The sequence below is a fragment of the Ambystoma mexicanum genome, chromosome 2p, assembly GCF_040938575.1.
Source record: "Ambystoma mexicanum isolate Mex_15411 chromosome 2p, UKY_AmexF1_1, whole genome shotgun sequence".
NCBI classification, from domain to species: Eukaryota; Metazoa; Chordata; class Amphibia; order Caudata; family Ambystomatidae; genus Ambystoma; species Ambystoma mexicanum.
Genome location: NC_090923.1, coordinates 776,394,480 through 776,410,327, shown reverse-complemented (window position 1 = coordinate 776,410,327; position 15,848 = coordinate 776,394,480). Strand labels below are relative to the sequence as shown.

Genomic DNA, 15,848 nt, shown 5'->3' with positions numbered 1-15,848 from the left:
AGAGGCAATACTAACTACCCCCATAGACTTGCCTGATTACCACCGGGGGTACTATTCCTCTTCACGGGTCGGCGCAGTCTCCATTGCATCCACGCCGTACCCCAGCCCCTAAGGGGAACAAAAGGACAACAAGGTGAGACGAAGGGACAAACAAGGGGAACTCTTCTCACCACAATAGACTTACCTAATTTTACCGCCGGAGGCATTATTCCCCGAACTTCAGATTTTCTCTCCACCCCTGAATAAGGGAGCATTCTGGCCTTATTTTATTGAACTGTGTAAGATAAGCCAAATCCTTACCTGAACTTCGTCAGCTACCACGAGGAACTCTTCGCTGGGGTCAAGCTGCAAACTGCAAGGATTCGGACAAGAGTGAAAGTCAGACATGTGAACTCTTACGAACTACATACTTTTCGGAGTCAATATTGTTCTGGAACTCACCAATTCCTTTGAGCCAGTGAAGCAACTGGTTATCAACGCGCCCCTGCGCTCAATGCAGGATGGAGAGCTCATCTTTTCAAACCATCAGGTGAGACTATAAGAGGGGACATCAAAGGTGATCTTTGGGGAGAACAGCGGGGTGGGGGGATTTACGCTCAACCCCACGGGTGGTTAATTCCCTTTCTCCATTTACAGAAGAATATTCCTACGGGCCAAGCAAACGAAGCTAGGTAGGCCAGTCCAGTCCGTCATCTCGGCCCTACGCGTCACACTGGTGGAGACCGCAGCTGCCCAGTACAGATCGATGCCTCTGTGGGAGCCAGGTGAGCCTAACAGAACACGAAGCCTACCCACAAATTCCCACCCGGGCGTTATGGATACCTCAGAGACTGACCAATTGGCCCAATTACTAGGGGAACTGAGGGCTGAAGTTCCTTCCGCCCGTCAAGAAACCAATGCTCTTAGGAGAGAACTGATTTTGTCAAAGGAGCGAACTGATGACCTTGCTAGGCAACTATTGCAAAGCCAGGCTTGACAAGCACCCCTACCTGGTTCCGGGGGAAATCCAGCTCCTGTGTTATCGAGTAACCCTGTGCAAAAAAACCTACCAGGACATATTCCATTATCCCCACCCGAACGCTTTGCTGGAGATCCCAAAAGGTTTGCTGTGTTTATGAACCAATGCCGCTTGCACTTTTTATGCAGACCTGGAGCCTTCCCAAACGATCAAGCCAAGATAGCCTTTGCATTATCATGTCTCAGCGGCAGTGCAGCTGATTGGTCAATTCCACTAGTTACTCAGGATGACCCAATTCTTCAGGATTTTCACGGCTTTAAAACTAGCATGGAAAGACTATTTGCCCGGCACTCCCAAGGACAGGCCCTAGATAATGTACTTTTGTCCCTACAACAGGGTAACCAGGACCTTCTATCCTAGATCGCTACCTTTAATAGGTTAATAGTGGAAACTAGATGTCCTGAGGTAAAACGAATCACGTTATTTCATCGAGGGCTTCGAGGAGAACTCAAGGATGTCTTGGCTCAAGTCGTGAACCCACCTCAAGACTGCGCTGAATATATAGACTTAGTGGTCCAGTTAGATCACAGACTTCAGAACAGAAAGGCTGATCGAGCCAAGTTTGAGAATCGGGTGTTGGTCAAAACCCACGCCAACCCCAAAGGAGCAGATGCTTCAGAACCCATGCAAATCGGAGGGGTTAAAGGACCCTTAACCCAGAAGGAAAGAGAAAGGAGACGGCAAATGCAATTGTGTCTATATTGTGGAACTTCTGGACATTTTCTACGGGATTGCCCTGTAAAACAACCCAAGAAGGTGGTAGGAGCTGCTGATAAAAGCCATATGGAGTCAGACTCGGGAAACGACCACGCCCGACAAGCATAGAGGTCCGCTTGCCGAGCTTGAAGAAGGATACTCAGACCTCGCATTTAATCATACCAATGGTCCTCGTAGATCCAGGGCAGCCATCGCGTATGTACGCAGTAAGGGCATACATTGATAGCGGGGCCATAAGAAACTATGTGGACTATGAATTGGCTTCCAGGATGAATCTACCTCTCTGCCGAAAAACCAACTCAGATGTCATCACCACAGTGTCATCACCACAGTCGATGGAACTGAAATTGCCTCTGGGCCTGTAACTCATTCCACCGCAGAGATGACACTATTGGGTCAGGATGGGCATCGAGAGACTATTGTGTTTGATCTAATCAAAGCCCCACAGTTTCAAATAATACTGGGGATACCTTGGTTGGAAACACATAATTCTTGTATTGATTGGCGAGAGAAGAGAATAACCTTCCTGGATGGTGCACAAACGTGTTACCCAAAGAAAAATCAGAACGCAGGCCTGGCCACAGTAACCACAGCAGTCATGCAACTACCTCCAGAATACCAAGAATTCCAGGATGTCTTCCAAAAGGGACAGGCAAACACCTTACCTCCTCACAGATCGTACGATTGTCAAATCGATCTCATACCCGGTGCACAAACCCTTTGTAGCAGGATATATGCCCTTACTGAACCTGAGAACCTTCACTTACGACAATACTTAGACCAGTACCTTGCCAATGGCTTTATTCGCCCATCCAAGTCCCCTGCATCTTCAGCTTTGTTCTTCGTACCCAAAAAGGAAGGTGACCGCAGAACATGCATACACTACTGTGCATTGAACCAGCTAACTGTTAAGAACCGATACCCGTTGCCTCTGATCCCTGAACTACTAGACCAAGTGAAGGACGCTTGTATATACACTAAATTATATTTCCGGGGGGCATACCATCTGATACGTGTAAAAGAGGGCGACGAATGGAAGACTGCTTTCCGCACTAAGTATGGGTTATTTGAATACCAGGTGATGCCTTTCGGTTGTGCAATGCACCAGCAGCCTTCCAATACTTCATGAACAATGTCCTTTGTGAACTCATTGACGTTTGTGTTGTCGTGTATATCGATGATATTGTAGTATACTTCTCTTCAGAATCTGACCATGTGAAGCACGTCCGAGCAGTCCTTGAGAAATTGCGCCTGCACAAACTATATGCAAAACTAGAAAAATGCATTATTCATGCCACAGAAGTTGAACTCCTTGGGTTTATCCTGACCCCAAAGGGAGTCCGAATGGACTCACGAAAGGTGGACGTGGCCATCACCAAGTTCAGTTAAAGAAGTACAAAGCATGCTCGGCTTTGCCAATTTCTACCGCAGATTTATCCCAGATTTTTCATATGTCGTACATCCCATCACAGCATTCTTGTGAAAAAATAAATGCTTTATGTGGACTGAAGAAGCTGAAAATGCCTTCCAAGAGCTGAAAGCAAAATTCACGTCTGCACCTGTGTTAAAGCACCCGCGCCCTGAACTACCATACATAGTGGACACTGATGCATCCAGTCTAGCCATGGGAGCTGTCCTGTCTCAAAAGGACCCTGAAACTGGCCAGCTTCAGCCAGTAGCATTTTGGTCCAGAAAGTTCTCGGCACCCGAGTTAAACTATGCGGTTACCGACAAGGAGTTATTAGCCATTAAATCCGCCTTCAAGGCTTGGCGGCACCATCTTCTGGGTGCCAGGCATACCATTACTGTGATCACCGATCACCCGAACTTAAAGTATTTAAAAACAGCCAAGGCCCAATCATCACGTCAACTCCGATGGGCATTGGCCTTTGCCGAGTTCGATTTTGTGATAACCTATCAACCAGGTTGTAAGAATGGTAAAGCAGACACCTTATCCCGAATAGGGATGGGAGAGGCAGAAGTGAACCCAGAACCAGTACCTATAATTTCCGAACTAAGGATTCTTGGCATGACTACTCTACAGACACTAGAGGACATTCAGGTAAAGATCCAGCAACTCTTTGATCATACAGCCCTGCAGGACTGGGTAAAGAAAGGCCCGGACTAATCTGTCACCAGTGATCTGCCTTATTACCAAGGGCGGCTATTTCTGCCACACAAGGAACTACAAGAGCTAGTCATTTCCCGTTATCATGATACCCTAATGGAGGGGCACCCAGGTATTGCAAAAACTGAAGCTAAAATTAAAAGACAATTCTGGTAGCCCACCTGGCGAAAGGATATTAAATCATTTGTGATGTCTTGTGGCATTTGCGCCCAAAACAAAAGTCAACAGAAAAAACCAGCTGGACTCTTAGAACCTTTAGACATTCCGCCTACACCATGGCACACCTTATCGTTAGACTTTATTACCGATCTACCTCCTTGTAATGTGTTTAACACCATTCTAGTTATTGTCGATCTTTTTTCCAAGATGGTCCACTTTATTCCTTTAAAAGGACTACCTTCAGCCTCAAACCTGGCCAAAGAATTCCTCGAAAACATTGTTCGCATGCATGGATTTCCGTCCGTGTAGGTCTCTGACCGGGGCAGTCAATTCATTTCACATTTCTGGAAGAAATGTTGTCAATTGGCGCAAATCGACGTGAAATTATCAACCAGTCACCACCCCCAGACTGATGGTCAAACTGAGAGGACCAACCAGACTCTTGAACAATACATGCGTTGCATGTTACATCAGACTGAGAGTAATTGGAAGGACATTCTTTGGATCGCCGAATATGCATGCAATAATTCAGTGCATTCTGGAACTGGACAAAGCCCCTTTTATACCCTATATGGACACCACCCTCGAACCTCAGACCTTGACTCACCCCAACACTTAGAAATGCACGCAGTGGACCATCTACACGCTACGATTACACAAGCTTTTAAGGAGGCAACTGCACATTTACAACAGGCGAAGGAGAAATATAAGAAAGATGCTGATCGGCATAGAAGTGATATTCCACAGTACCAGATAGGGGACCAAGTATGGTTGGCCACAAAACACATACCTCTCAAGGGAACGCGGACCTTTAACCCTAGATATTTGGGACCTTACTCTATTAAGGCCATTATCAACCCAGTGGCCGTCAAGTTGGACTTACCTGCTAATATGCAAATTCACCCCGTCTTTCATGTGTCACTTTTGAAGCCAGTGCAACCAGGGACAAGACTAACCAAGCCACCAGACCCCATCCTTATAGACGGGGAACCCAAATTTGAAGTTAAGAACATCCTGGACTCCAAGATGGTGAAGTCAAAACTTTTTTATTTAATCGACTGGAAGGGTTACGGACCACAGGAAAGGTCTTGGGAACCTATTGACCACGTGCATGCACCTCGATTGGTGAAAAGATTCCACCGAAATTTCCCAGACAAACGAAAACCACGGGGAAGAACGACTTTAGGAGGGGTCTTGGGGGGAGTGCTGCCATGATGCCTACCCCCGGGGAACCAGACCAGGTCCAGCAACCCCGGAAGCAGGCATCAGGGTATTTTGAGCAAGCCCAAAAACCCCTGCTAGGGGCTGTTTGGGTGCAGTTCTGGCGCCTATGGCGCCAGGCTCATATGGAGAGTCAGTCCTGGCGCCATAGGTGCCAGGCTCATAGAGTAGAAATTACCTGATGCAGACCATGCTGCAAGATTACCTAATGCAGACCATGCTGCAGAGCTCCAAGACAAATGAGGCTCGGAAGGGACTATTTTACCTAGGGACTATTTTTTACTCGGTTGGGGCTGGGGAGGAATACTTACCAGGGACTACTTTTGAGGCTATTTAACCACGTCCGAATAACACTTCGCATTATTCTGCATCCAGCAGCGTAAAGCTCACCGTGTCTGCAAGCCTGCATCCAGTCTTCTGCCACGTCCGCCTCGAGTCTGCAGCTCCTAGAAAAAGGGAGGAACAGAAGGAGAAGAGGTTAGAACAAGAGCAAAACCTTCGATCCTTACCTGAATTCCAGATCCACCACACCTTCGAGCTGGAAGAAAGAAGCATTTTACGTGCGCTGCCTCGCCTGCTGCAGCGCTGCGCTGCACTCACTGGCCTTCGCAGCATCCTCACGATCTACCGCATCCTCTGCACATTCCCGCCGCACTCTGGCACCTAAGGGGAACACAAGAACAGCAAAGGTGAGCCAAGAGAATAAACAGAGGCAATAGTAACTACCCCCATAGACTTACCTGATTACCACCGGGGGTACTATTCCTCTTCACGGGTCGGCGCAGTCTCCATTGCATCCTCGCCATACCCCGGCCCCTAAGGGGAACAAAAGGACAACAAGGTGAGATGAAGGGACAAACAAGGGGAACTCTTCTCACCACAATAGACTTACCTCCTTTTACCGCCGGAGGCATTATTCCCCGAACTTCATATTTTCTCTCCACACCTGAATAAGGGAGCAAGCCACAGGTTACATTCTGGCCTTGTTTTATTGAACTGTGTAAGATAAGCCAAATCCTTACCTGAACTTCCTCAGCTACCACGAGGAACTCTCCGCTGGGGTCAAGCTGCAAACTGCAAGGAATCGGACAAGAGTGAAAGTCAGACATGTGAACTCTTACGAACTACATACTTTTCGGAGTCAATATTGTTCTGGGGACATCAAAGGTGATCTGTGGGGAGAACCGCGGGTGGGGGTATTTATGCTCAACCCCACGGGTGGTTAATTCCCTTTCTCCATTTACAGAAGAATATTCCTACGGGCCAAGCAAACAAAGCTATGTGGGCCAGTCCAGTCCGTCATCTCGGCCCTACGCGTCACACTGGTGGAGACCGCAGCTGTCCAGTTCAGATCGACGCCTCTGTGGGAGCCAGGTGAGCGTAACAGATAGGCTTTCTTCTTAACATTTAATAAATAACCGGTGGAAATGTCATCACAATGTCCACATCCTTTTTCTGACCCAACATATCATACAAACGTCAATGTTCTATGTTGGGGTTGCTGACTCAAATTTTTTGTGAGTTTTCTGAGAGAGTCTTTTGAGCCGGTGGATGTTGCATTGTAATATAGACCACATGAACAGTTACCTGTACAAACTGTATAATACACTACCTTGGACTTTTTTACAAGCAGGTCAGAGAAGCTCTATAACTAGGGACCCATCACACCTCATTGTAGTCTCAACAGTGATAACACTAATGGAGAAGGGGAGGAGCACCTTCCTCTAAAGATAACAACCCTCCTCGGCATGAGATGCACTGGAGCACTGCCAGGGTAGGACATTTGCAAAAGTTATGCAGTGGAAGAAAGGAGCCAGATAAAACAAGTGCAGCCCAAGCATGACATTGGCCAGTTACTAGTACTTGGTGAGGATTCAATCGGTCCAGGAACGACAGAAGCTCAGAACTGAAATAAAACTGTGTAGTAGAGGAGGAGAAATTAAGTTAAAGGTGTTATTGCATCAACTAAAGCAGCAAAATCAATATGCCCACGGCGTAAGTGAAAATTAGGATTGAGGAAAGCAACCTGACAGTGGAGCATGGACTCAGAAAGGTTCAGACCCTGCCACCACAGTGCTATGATGTTATATGTCTAACACAGGAGCACTGCATACCTAGTAGTTTATGGGCATCTGAAATTGTGCACTTCACTGCGCATTGGTTATTGTAATCCCCTCGCCCCATTGAGCTGCATTGTCACTCAGGTGGGGAATTAACAACAGATATGCAATTCTAAGGGTGAAACTTAGCTTCCATGAAGCTGCACAGCAGGTTAATGAATTTCTCCAGTGCCAGATTGGTGTGAAGTGCAGTTGGATTAAGAGTCTGAAACATCTGTCAATCCCAGGTTATTGGGCATGTGCACACAATGCTGCCTCCTTACGGCCAACTTGTATGACCTATGAGGTGCATGCCCTGGAAACAGTGGTGCTAAAGGAAACCCAATCTGTGCAAAACAACAGGTGGCAGAAGTGTGTGGCGGTGAAGCACTATATATGTGACAGTGACACTCTGAGTTAACCTTGCTGGCAAGATGGTTGTGCCTTGAGTACTACCTTTGTATGTGCTGGCTCTGGCCAAGGGAGCAGATGCAGTCACAATGTTATTGTCAGTTCTGAAGCAGTTGACAAGAAATTTGTGGATGGATCCATCCTCTTCTTAGTCAAAAGAGCAATTGATGATGTATGTGGAGTGCAAATCTTCTCTCCAATGGTTGAAGACTCTATTTGAGAGTAGCTGACCTAATTTCACTAGTCGGCGAGTCCGTGAATTGGTGATTAGTGAGATGATTTGGAATGCAAGCATTGTGTAACGTAATAATCTGTTTGTGCTGTTCAACACTGAAGAGCAAGATGCATCACTGCCATGCAAAGAACACCATCCTTCCATCCAAAAAAAGCCTCAAGAATACTAATATGATATGGGTCCAGTCTGATATTCTCAGGAATGGTGTTCCACAGCATGGTGCTCAAAATGGAGAAGTGATGATCTGCATGATATGAATGTAAAATGCATCCTAGGAATGAAAAGAATCATTTTATTTGCCAATCTTAGGGGATGGACTGAAGTACAACCATTAACCATTAATAAGGTTTTATAAGTATGCAGGGCATGTCCACAAAGGTACTTAGGTATGAGGCATAAAATCTTAAAAAGAATAATATCCTTCACAGTGAGCCAGATCTCTACCAATGGACACGTAGTCAAAACCTTTGAGAGAAAATCTTACTGCGCCATTCAGGGTAAACTGACATTCCCTTTACCTAGTGTAAAGCGGAAAGTAGTGCCTCCATATCTGACATAATAGATATTATTGAGCAACTCTCACGCTGCGGGACCAGATGGGACATGTAATGCTCTATTGAAAATGAGGCCAGATCTTTGGGTTGTAGCTCTACAGCTGCTATTTAAACAAATAGGTGAAATAGGTCAACTTCCACAAACTTTGAAGGGCAGCCATATATTGACAGTCTATAAGAAAGGCTTGTGGGCAATTCCCGCAAATTTTAGGATGTTGGCAATGCTGGACATCTCGTCCAAAATATTTTCACAAGTACTACTAAAAGAACTAAATATGTGGATTACTGAGAACAACATCTTGCCCCCTAATCAAATAGGATTTAGAGTGAAATCTAGTACTGTACATGGTCTACTAATGGTGACTTCTGAAATTGAACATTCGTGGAAGAGGAGAAAATTGAATGTTTATAGTGCATTCATTGATTTTTCTGCCGCATTCGACACTGTAATTAGGAATTGATTGTGGCGGAAACTAAATGATTGGAATATTCCGCAGGGATTGCTAAAGATGATATGCTGTTATATTCAGATACGTACGTGAGACTGCGTTTGAATGCAAAAGGGAAATTGTGAAATTTGATGGGTACTATGGGGTGTAAAGCAAGGTTGTATTGTTGCGGCTGTTCTTTTTAATCTATATCTGGCCGACATTCAACGAGAGTTTGCAAAAACGCAGGTGAACCCAGTAAAAATAAGCACTGTGGTGTTAGAGTGGATCGCTTATGCAGACGATCTGCTGATTCTTTATTATACACCTTCTGGTCTCCAACATATGCTGTATATACTAGCAGACTATGCCAAAGTAAATGGTATCACGATAAACATTGATAAAAGTAAAACTATTATATTCCCAGTGACATCGAAACCCCAAATATCTGTATGGAAATTAAGCAATTTGCCTTTGGAACTGGTCACAGAGTACAAGTACTTGGGAGTAAATATAGATGAGAAACTTAACTGGAAATCACATTGGGCAGTGCTGAAATCACGTTGTTTACTATCAGTTAATGCACTGAGTGTGTTTATTGGGAATAATGGAGGTAACTCTGTATCTGCTATTCTGACAATATATACTGCAAAAAATGTGAGCGCTGCTGTTATATGCAGTTGTGATATGGGGCCATACATATGTTATGTTATGTTATGCTATGTTATTTTGCACTTATATAGCGCCTTATATATCATTGGTATGGTCTGAAGGCGCTGGTAGGTTGAACGCCCTTGGGAACCGAAGTTCAGGCCAGTAGAGAGAGTAGGGAGAGTCAACGGCGCGTGCGCACCGGGTATTTGTGCAGCTGGTGCGGTATTTGTTAATAGCTGCTTCTTAGTGGTAGGTGTGGTGGTTAAGATCAGGGGTATGTGTTCGTTCTGGCAGGATTTATCCAGACTGACTGGGGCTGCGTTAGGCCTGAGGAGAACGCCTGGCTGGGGGGTGTGTGACCAGCAGTGTTTACTTAGAGTGATGGGGAGTGAGCGGGAGGTGTTGGTATGAGAACAGTTATACCGAATGGTGTCATAGTATCTCTGTGTTTTACTTGAGTGGTGGTGTAAAGAAGAGAGTAAGCGTGGGGTGTGCTATGATGGGTTACATGCTCTTTCATACGTTCTCTGCATTCTGGACCATACTATGTACGTCGCGCAGTTCTATGTGCTCCAGTCCGTTCTATGGACTTTTATTCATTCCATGCGTCCCCGTCAGCGCTACACACTCGGGTCCGCTCGGCGCACTCATGCATTCCAGTCCGCCCCACGCGCTCCTGACTGCCACACGCACGCACTTCTGTCTGCCCCTCCTATGCACCCTGTCTGCACCTGTACTTTGCATTCACCCACCGTGCGCAGTCACCCGCTCCCTGCATTCACCATTCCCCGCACTCACCAGCTTCGCACACTCATCCGCTCTATGCACTCATGCTTTCACGGCTTCAAGAATAGTAGGCACTCATTAGTCCCTTAGAGTCATTCGTTAATACGCAGTAATCCTGTTCTATAAATTAATTTGCTCTATACACTCATTTGCTCTATATGTAAAGTGTTTAGTGCCATTCGAAGCAAAGATGTTAAGAAAATGAATGAGGCTGCCACAAAGGGTATCTATCGAATATATCTATTTAGAATTTGAATTGAAAAGTGTGTTGTCATCCTATGTGCACCAATGTGTGATGTTTTATGAACAACTATGTAAGCAAACTACGGAAACAATAATAACACCGTTTGTGCAAGCATTATTGAGCTTGGAAGGAGAGTTAAGTATTGGTACTATGGGCATGCTTAAAGGTCATAACTCTAAATGGATTGGAGGTCAAATCCACCCTATAGGTAAAATTGGTTTGAAAAACTGGTTGAAAAGAAAATTGGAACAAATAAGCTTTGAGTAAAACTTGATTGATTTAGCCTTGAAAGCTCATAGTGGGGAGTACTGCCAAATAAGAATGTTAAGGATACAAACACCTAAATACATCACTATATATATATGTAGTATTTTATCATATGATGTTGATATTTTAAGATGTTTGATTTAGAATTGATGTCTACTCGTGCACTGAAAAGTTGATTTTTATGTTTTAAGATGGATTTTATTTATGTTTTAGCATGTTTTTAATATATTGTTTGTTGAATGTATATGCAAAGCCATGTGGCTAAAAGTATATTAATAATGAATAAATAAATAAATAAACTGACATTTATTGATACAAGAATTAGAAACTCTTGTAAAATGTGACTTTAATACTTTAGTTTGAAGACAAAGGGACAATATGTCTCACAGTTTTCATCCGAAAAACTATGAGGGAGAGGAGTCATAGGAGAATAAAAAAGTATTCCAGATTTATGACTGGACTCGGGCATATAGAAACCGGTCAATGTATAACATGAATGAACTGCTTGGTGGTCATCGTGGGGTCTATCATAGGTTAAGACTCTTGGGGCCTCATTACACGGATGGCGGTAGGGATTTACTGGTACCGGTAAAATGCCGGTACCGGTAAATCCCTACCGCCTTACTATGAGGTCCCTTTGCGGGTTGGGGGACCCGCTAAGGGACCTCAGAGCTAATTACGGCACCGCAAAATTGCGGTGCCGTAATTAGCGCCTTCCCCATTCCCATAGAGCCCTATGGGGCAGAAATGGGAATGGGGAAGGGCAATGGCGGAAGGGGGAGTTACCGCCCCTCCAACCTTGGAATGGGGCGGTAAATCCCCTTTCCGCCAAGGCGGTGCCGGTATTTTACCGGCATGAGCCATGGCGCTAATAGCGCCATGGCTCACCGCCTACCGGGTAATGAGGTTGTCTCAGCTCTAGCCAATTATTTCCCATCCAGGATGGAATGTATTACACACATATTCAGACAGCCCAGCTATGGTGTAGAGTGCTCATGTTTCAGATTGATTTGCTTATATCCAATGTCAAGCCCTTTGATGATGTTGAAGAGAGAGCATACATGAGTTAAAAAGCTAGGGTGAAATATGGGGAACCTGAGATAGTCTACTAAATATGTCATAGATAGCTTAACAAACAACAGCAACTGATCAGGGTCACTTCGGCTAGACAAACAATTAGCTATCTAACATCAGTTCTATCTGCTCTGTTTATTTATTCAAAACCTGTTTTTATGTATTGATAGCATTACATAAAATCATTTACTTGGGGTCAAAATGCAATACATAAACATCACAATATTTAATCACAGCAAAATTAAAAAACTATTTTTAAAAACTATAATTTCATCACATTTATCGTTTTGATAAATGTTTCAAAATTCAAGACTGTGGTAACAGACAATTAATATCCACAAATGTTTGAAAAACAGGCACAGGACAACAAACAAAGAATCTCTTTGGATTCAACCTTATATCGTTTTACTGGGAGTTTTAAAAAAAATGTATTCTAATTTCCTCTTTATTGAACATGCACGTTGTGGAAATTAGCTTTCAGGCTGTTTGCCGATGCCTTCAGGCATCATCATAAAGATGCTGTTGACACAATGGGCCTCATTACGAGAGTGGCAGAATGAGTTAACGTGTGCCGCAAAAGGATGCGGACCCGTTAACACCATTCTGCCACATTACGAGGCCCCCTCGCGGGACCCGCTCTGCACGTCTGGTAAAACCAGACGTGCAGAGCGGGTCCCGCGAGGGGAAGAGGGAGCTAACAATGTGCCGTTCGTAATCGGCCCGTTGTTAGCTCCCTCCCCCATTCCCATTCAGCCCTAAGGTCCGGGCCCGGGTTCCTGGAGGGAGGAATTAACGGGCCCTCTGAACTCGGAATGGCCCAGTAATTCCCCATTCTGGGAACCCGGACCCGATTTTGGCGGCAGCCATGCTGCCAATAGCGGCATGGCTACTGCCAAAATCGTAATGAGGCCCAATGGGTTTTGTCCTCTCAGAGCTACTCGTGTTGTGCTCATTCCAAAACAGTTTTAGCCTTCAACAGGACAATATCATTGAAATGTCTACAATAAATGTATTCCTGTGTTACAGAACCTATACAAAATACACTATTCATGACTGCTTAACAAGATTCTGTTTGAAAATGTTTATCTGAATTGTTTGAATTTTTACTACTCAATAGACTTTCAAAAATGTGTATAATCACATAATGTTTCACCCAATCCATATATTATTATTATGAATAGGAATCTTGTCCTACCTTCTGTTATCTTAATCCTCATTCTGTGTCATACGCTGAATGTACTATGCTATTGTATCTTGTTACCAGAGTGGGCCAACCAGGACTGCAAGAAGTTTCTCATGAGTGGAATGAGTGGGTACATGAAATTCCAGAACAATTGCTGCAAAGTTGTAAGACTATAACACACGTGCTGTACTCTATAGGAGACTCCCCAAAAGCCTTTGCTTACAATGCTGCATGTCTTGATGGCCTTCAGCTTTGCCTAAGATTATAGCTTGGGAGCATGTCATTTTCATACAATAATTACCCCTCCATTAGTCTATAAGGCACATCTCCTTTATAAGGTAATGGAATACTGAGGTGTCAGGCACTATCCTTTATATGTACAATAGGGGATTGTATTCCATATAATAGATAGGCATATTGTGCAATGCCTTTTAATACCTGGACTCTTCCTTCATCTAATGAAAGAGATATTCAAGTTGCTGATACATTTAATCAATGTAGAATCTGTTTGGATTAAACAATAATAATTGCAATGATACTGGTAATAATAATATTAAAACAATTCAGCTTCTAATTTGTTGCAAGGAAATAGTTTAATGAAATGCATATACAAACTTGTGTTTTTAATAATCGTTAAAATGCAGGTAGAGCCTTGTTTTCATATTGATCTTCACTTGAGGACAAACAAAAAAAACATCCACCATATACAGATCTGTATCAGTTGTAGATCAAAGTGTCATAGAAAGCGGTTTTGCAAGAAAGGAATTTGAAAATCTTGCCATGGCTTTATTGAACTACAGCACTGACAACTGTAATTCTGCTCGAGCAGTAAGCAGTGTGATGCCACCATCAAATTTAAATAAAGGATTACACAGGGGTGGTGATGAACTTGTCTCATTGCAGGTGACTAGTGGTGTCACACCGTGACTGTAATACGAACATTATTAACCAGTTTTTTTACAAGTGTTTCCTTGTATTATACATAGAGCACATCTTGTGTAAGAGAACAAATAATAAACATATAATGTGTGTGTGTATAAAAGTGTAGCAAATGCTGAGTAATGTATGTTGTGAATCAGTAATAAAGCGTTGTCTGGCCTTCGCAGACATGATCTGCATCGACTTGAAAGTCTGTTCACAGCTGTTTTTTTTAGAAGTTCTTTTGCATTGGCAATAATGTAACAATGTAGTAATATATAATTATTTACCATATCCTTTGGTAATCATCTCAAAAATAGGAAAATCCCCCCGGCCACTGAAGTCATCTGCTTGGTCGACTAGGGCTTCCTTTACCGACTCATGACCGCATAGTACCAGCACTGGCCGACTGCCGAAGTGCAGGGTAAAGACAGGGCCATACTTTTCACTGAGCTGTGGTGAAATGAACAGACTGTTAGGACAATGAATCATTAAACTGAATATCCAGCCAACATTTTATTATGAAATACCAGAAAAGTCACATTACTCTGTGAAGGTCTGCAGAAAAGGGGCATGTGGATATTGTATGTTTGTCTCTGTTTTTTCCATTTAGGGAAAGAGATGCTCAGGAGAGTTGGTAACCACAAGCCCATTCTTAGTCTGGTGGTAATGGTGAAGAAATTAGGGGTCGTTATAAGTTGGGCAGTAACAGAAATGCTGGTGCTATTAACAAAATACTACTGCTGCACCAGTGTCAGGGTTCAGAGGTATAATCTCTTCCAGTGGTGTATAGTGGATTATACTAAGGCCCTGATTCATGGAATTAATTGCGTGGAAAATAGGGTATGTGTGTGCCATTCTGCTTTCAAATCCCTGTTTGTGATTTATGGAATCGAATGCGCAGCACTTTTCCCGGACTTATGTGGAGTTTGTGCTGGTTCGGTGCGTCTCTGCCAGCCATCGATGGCCTTGCGCCAGACTCCCCGCACAGCACGAGCATCTCTTGTGCAGAGGGCTTGGAAGTGGGCAGAACACCATAAATGGGGGAGAACATGCGAAAAAAAGGCAGTCACTCGCAGTCCCACAATTGGGCGGCACGCTTCGTATTCATGGATTCGATCGTGAAACCTCTCTGTAAGTCCCTAATACGATCCACCACTAGAAAGCATGCATAAGTACACTTGCACATAGGATCAGTAGCTTGGCGGTTGGGTTGCATGTCAGATTTCGGGGTGCGTGGATGCAACCACGGTTCCGAATTTACTTAGGGGTAAGCAGTCTAGTCGGGTGCAGGAATGGTTTATGGGGGTTCACACACAGATTTTTTTGGTTTAGACCGAGTTCCGATTGTTCATAAGCTAATTGTCGGGGTGCCGGGAACAGTTATGGGGCACCATGCTCAGGGTCCCTGAGATGCAGGCCTGTTTGCGGAGGACCCCGTCATACAGGTGCATGTATTTGCGCTGGGAGAGCGCACAAAGGTTGTTGATCTGGCTGTTTATGCTTTGCATGTGGGTGTGTCAGGGGCGTTCCGGCCATGACTTGCGAATGCAGTTACGTTGTGCGAACAATTCCAGGAATAAAAGGCGCATGCATTTTTTAAGCTGCGTGTAGGCTTGCACAGTGTCCTTCTCAGCGCGCTGCACTTGCGGGGTTTCTGCGCACATTTGCATGAATCGGGCCCTTAATGTCTGGCTATTTGTCCCAAAAGGTGCAGAGGTAAAAAACCAAAGGGCCCCCCAAAAAGTCTAT

General features: G+C 44.3%; 1 protein-coding gene across 1 annotated transcript in view; it reads right to left on the bottom strand.

The window, feature by feature from the left end:
* Nucleotides 1–15,848, bottom strand: part of LOC138566782 (cytochrome P450 2G1-like) — a 498,767-nt gene that overhangs the window by 410,031 nt on the left and 72,888 nt on the right. Inside the window, exon 2 of the mRNA XM_069644433.1 lies at nt 14,387–14,549. Within this exon, the coding sequence (XP_069500534.1) occupies nt 14,387–14,549 (163 nt within the window). The remainder of the gene's footprint in view (nt 1–14,386; nt 14,550–15,848) is intronic.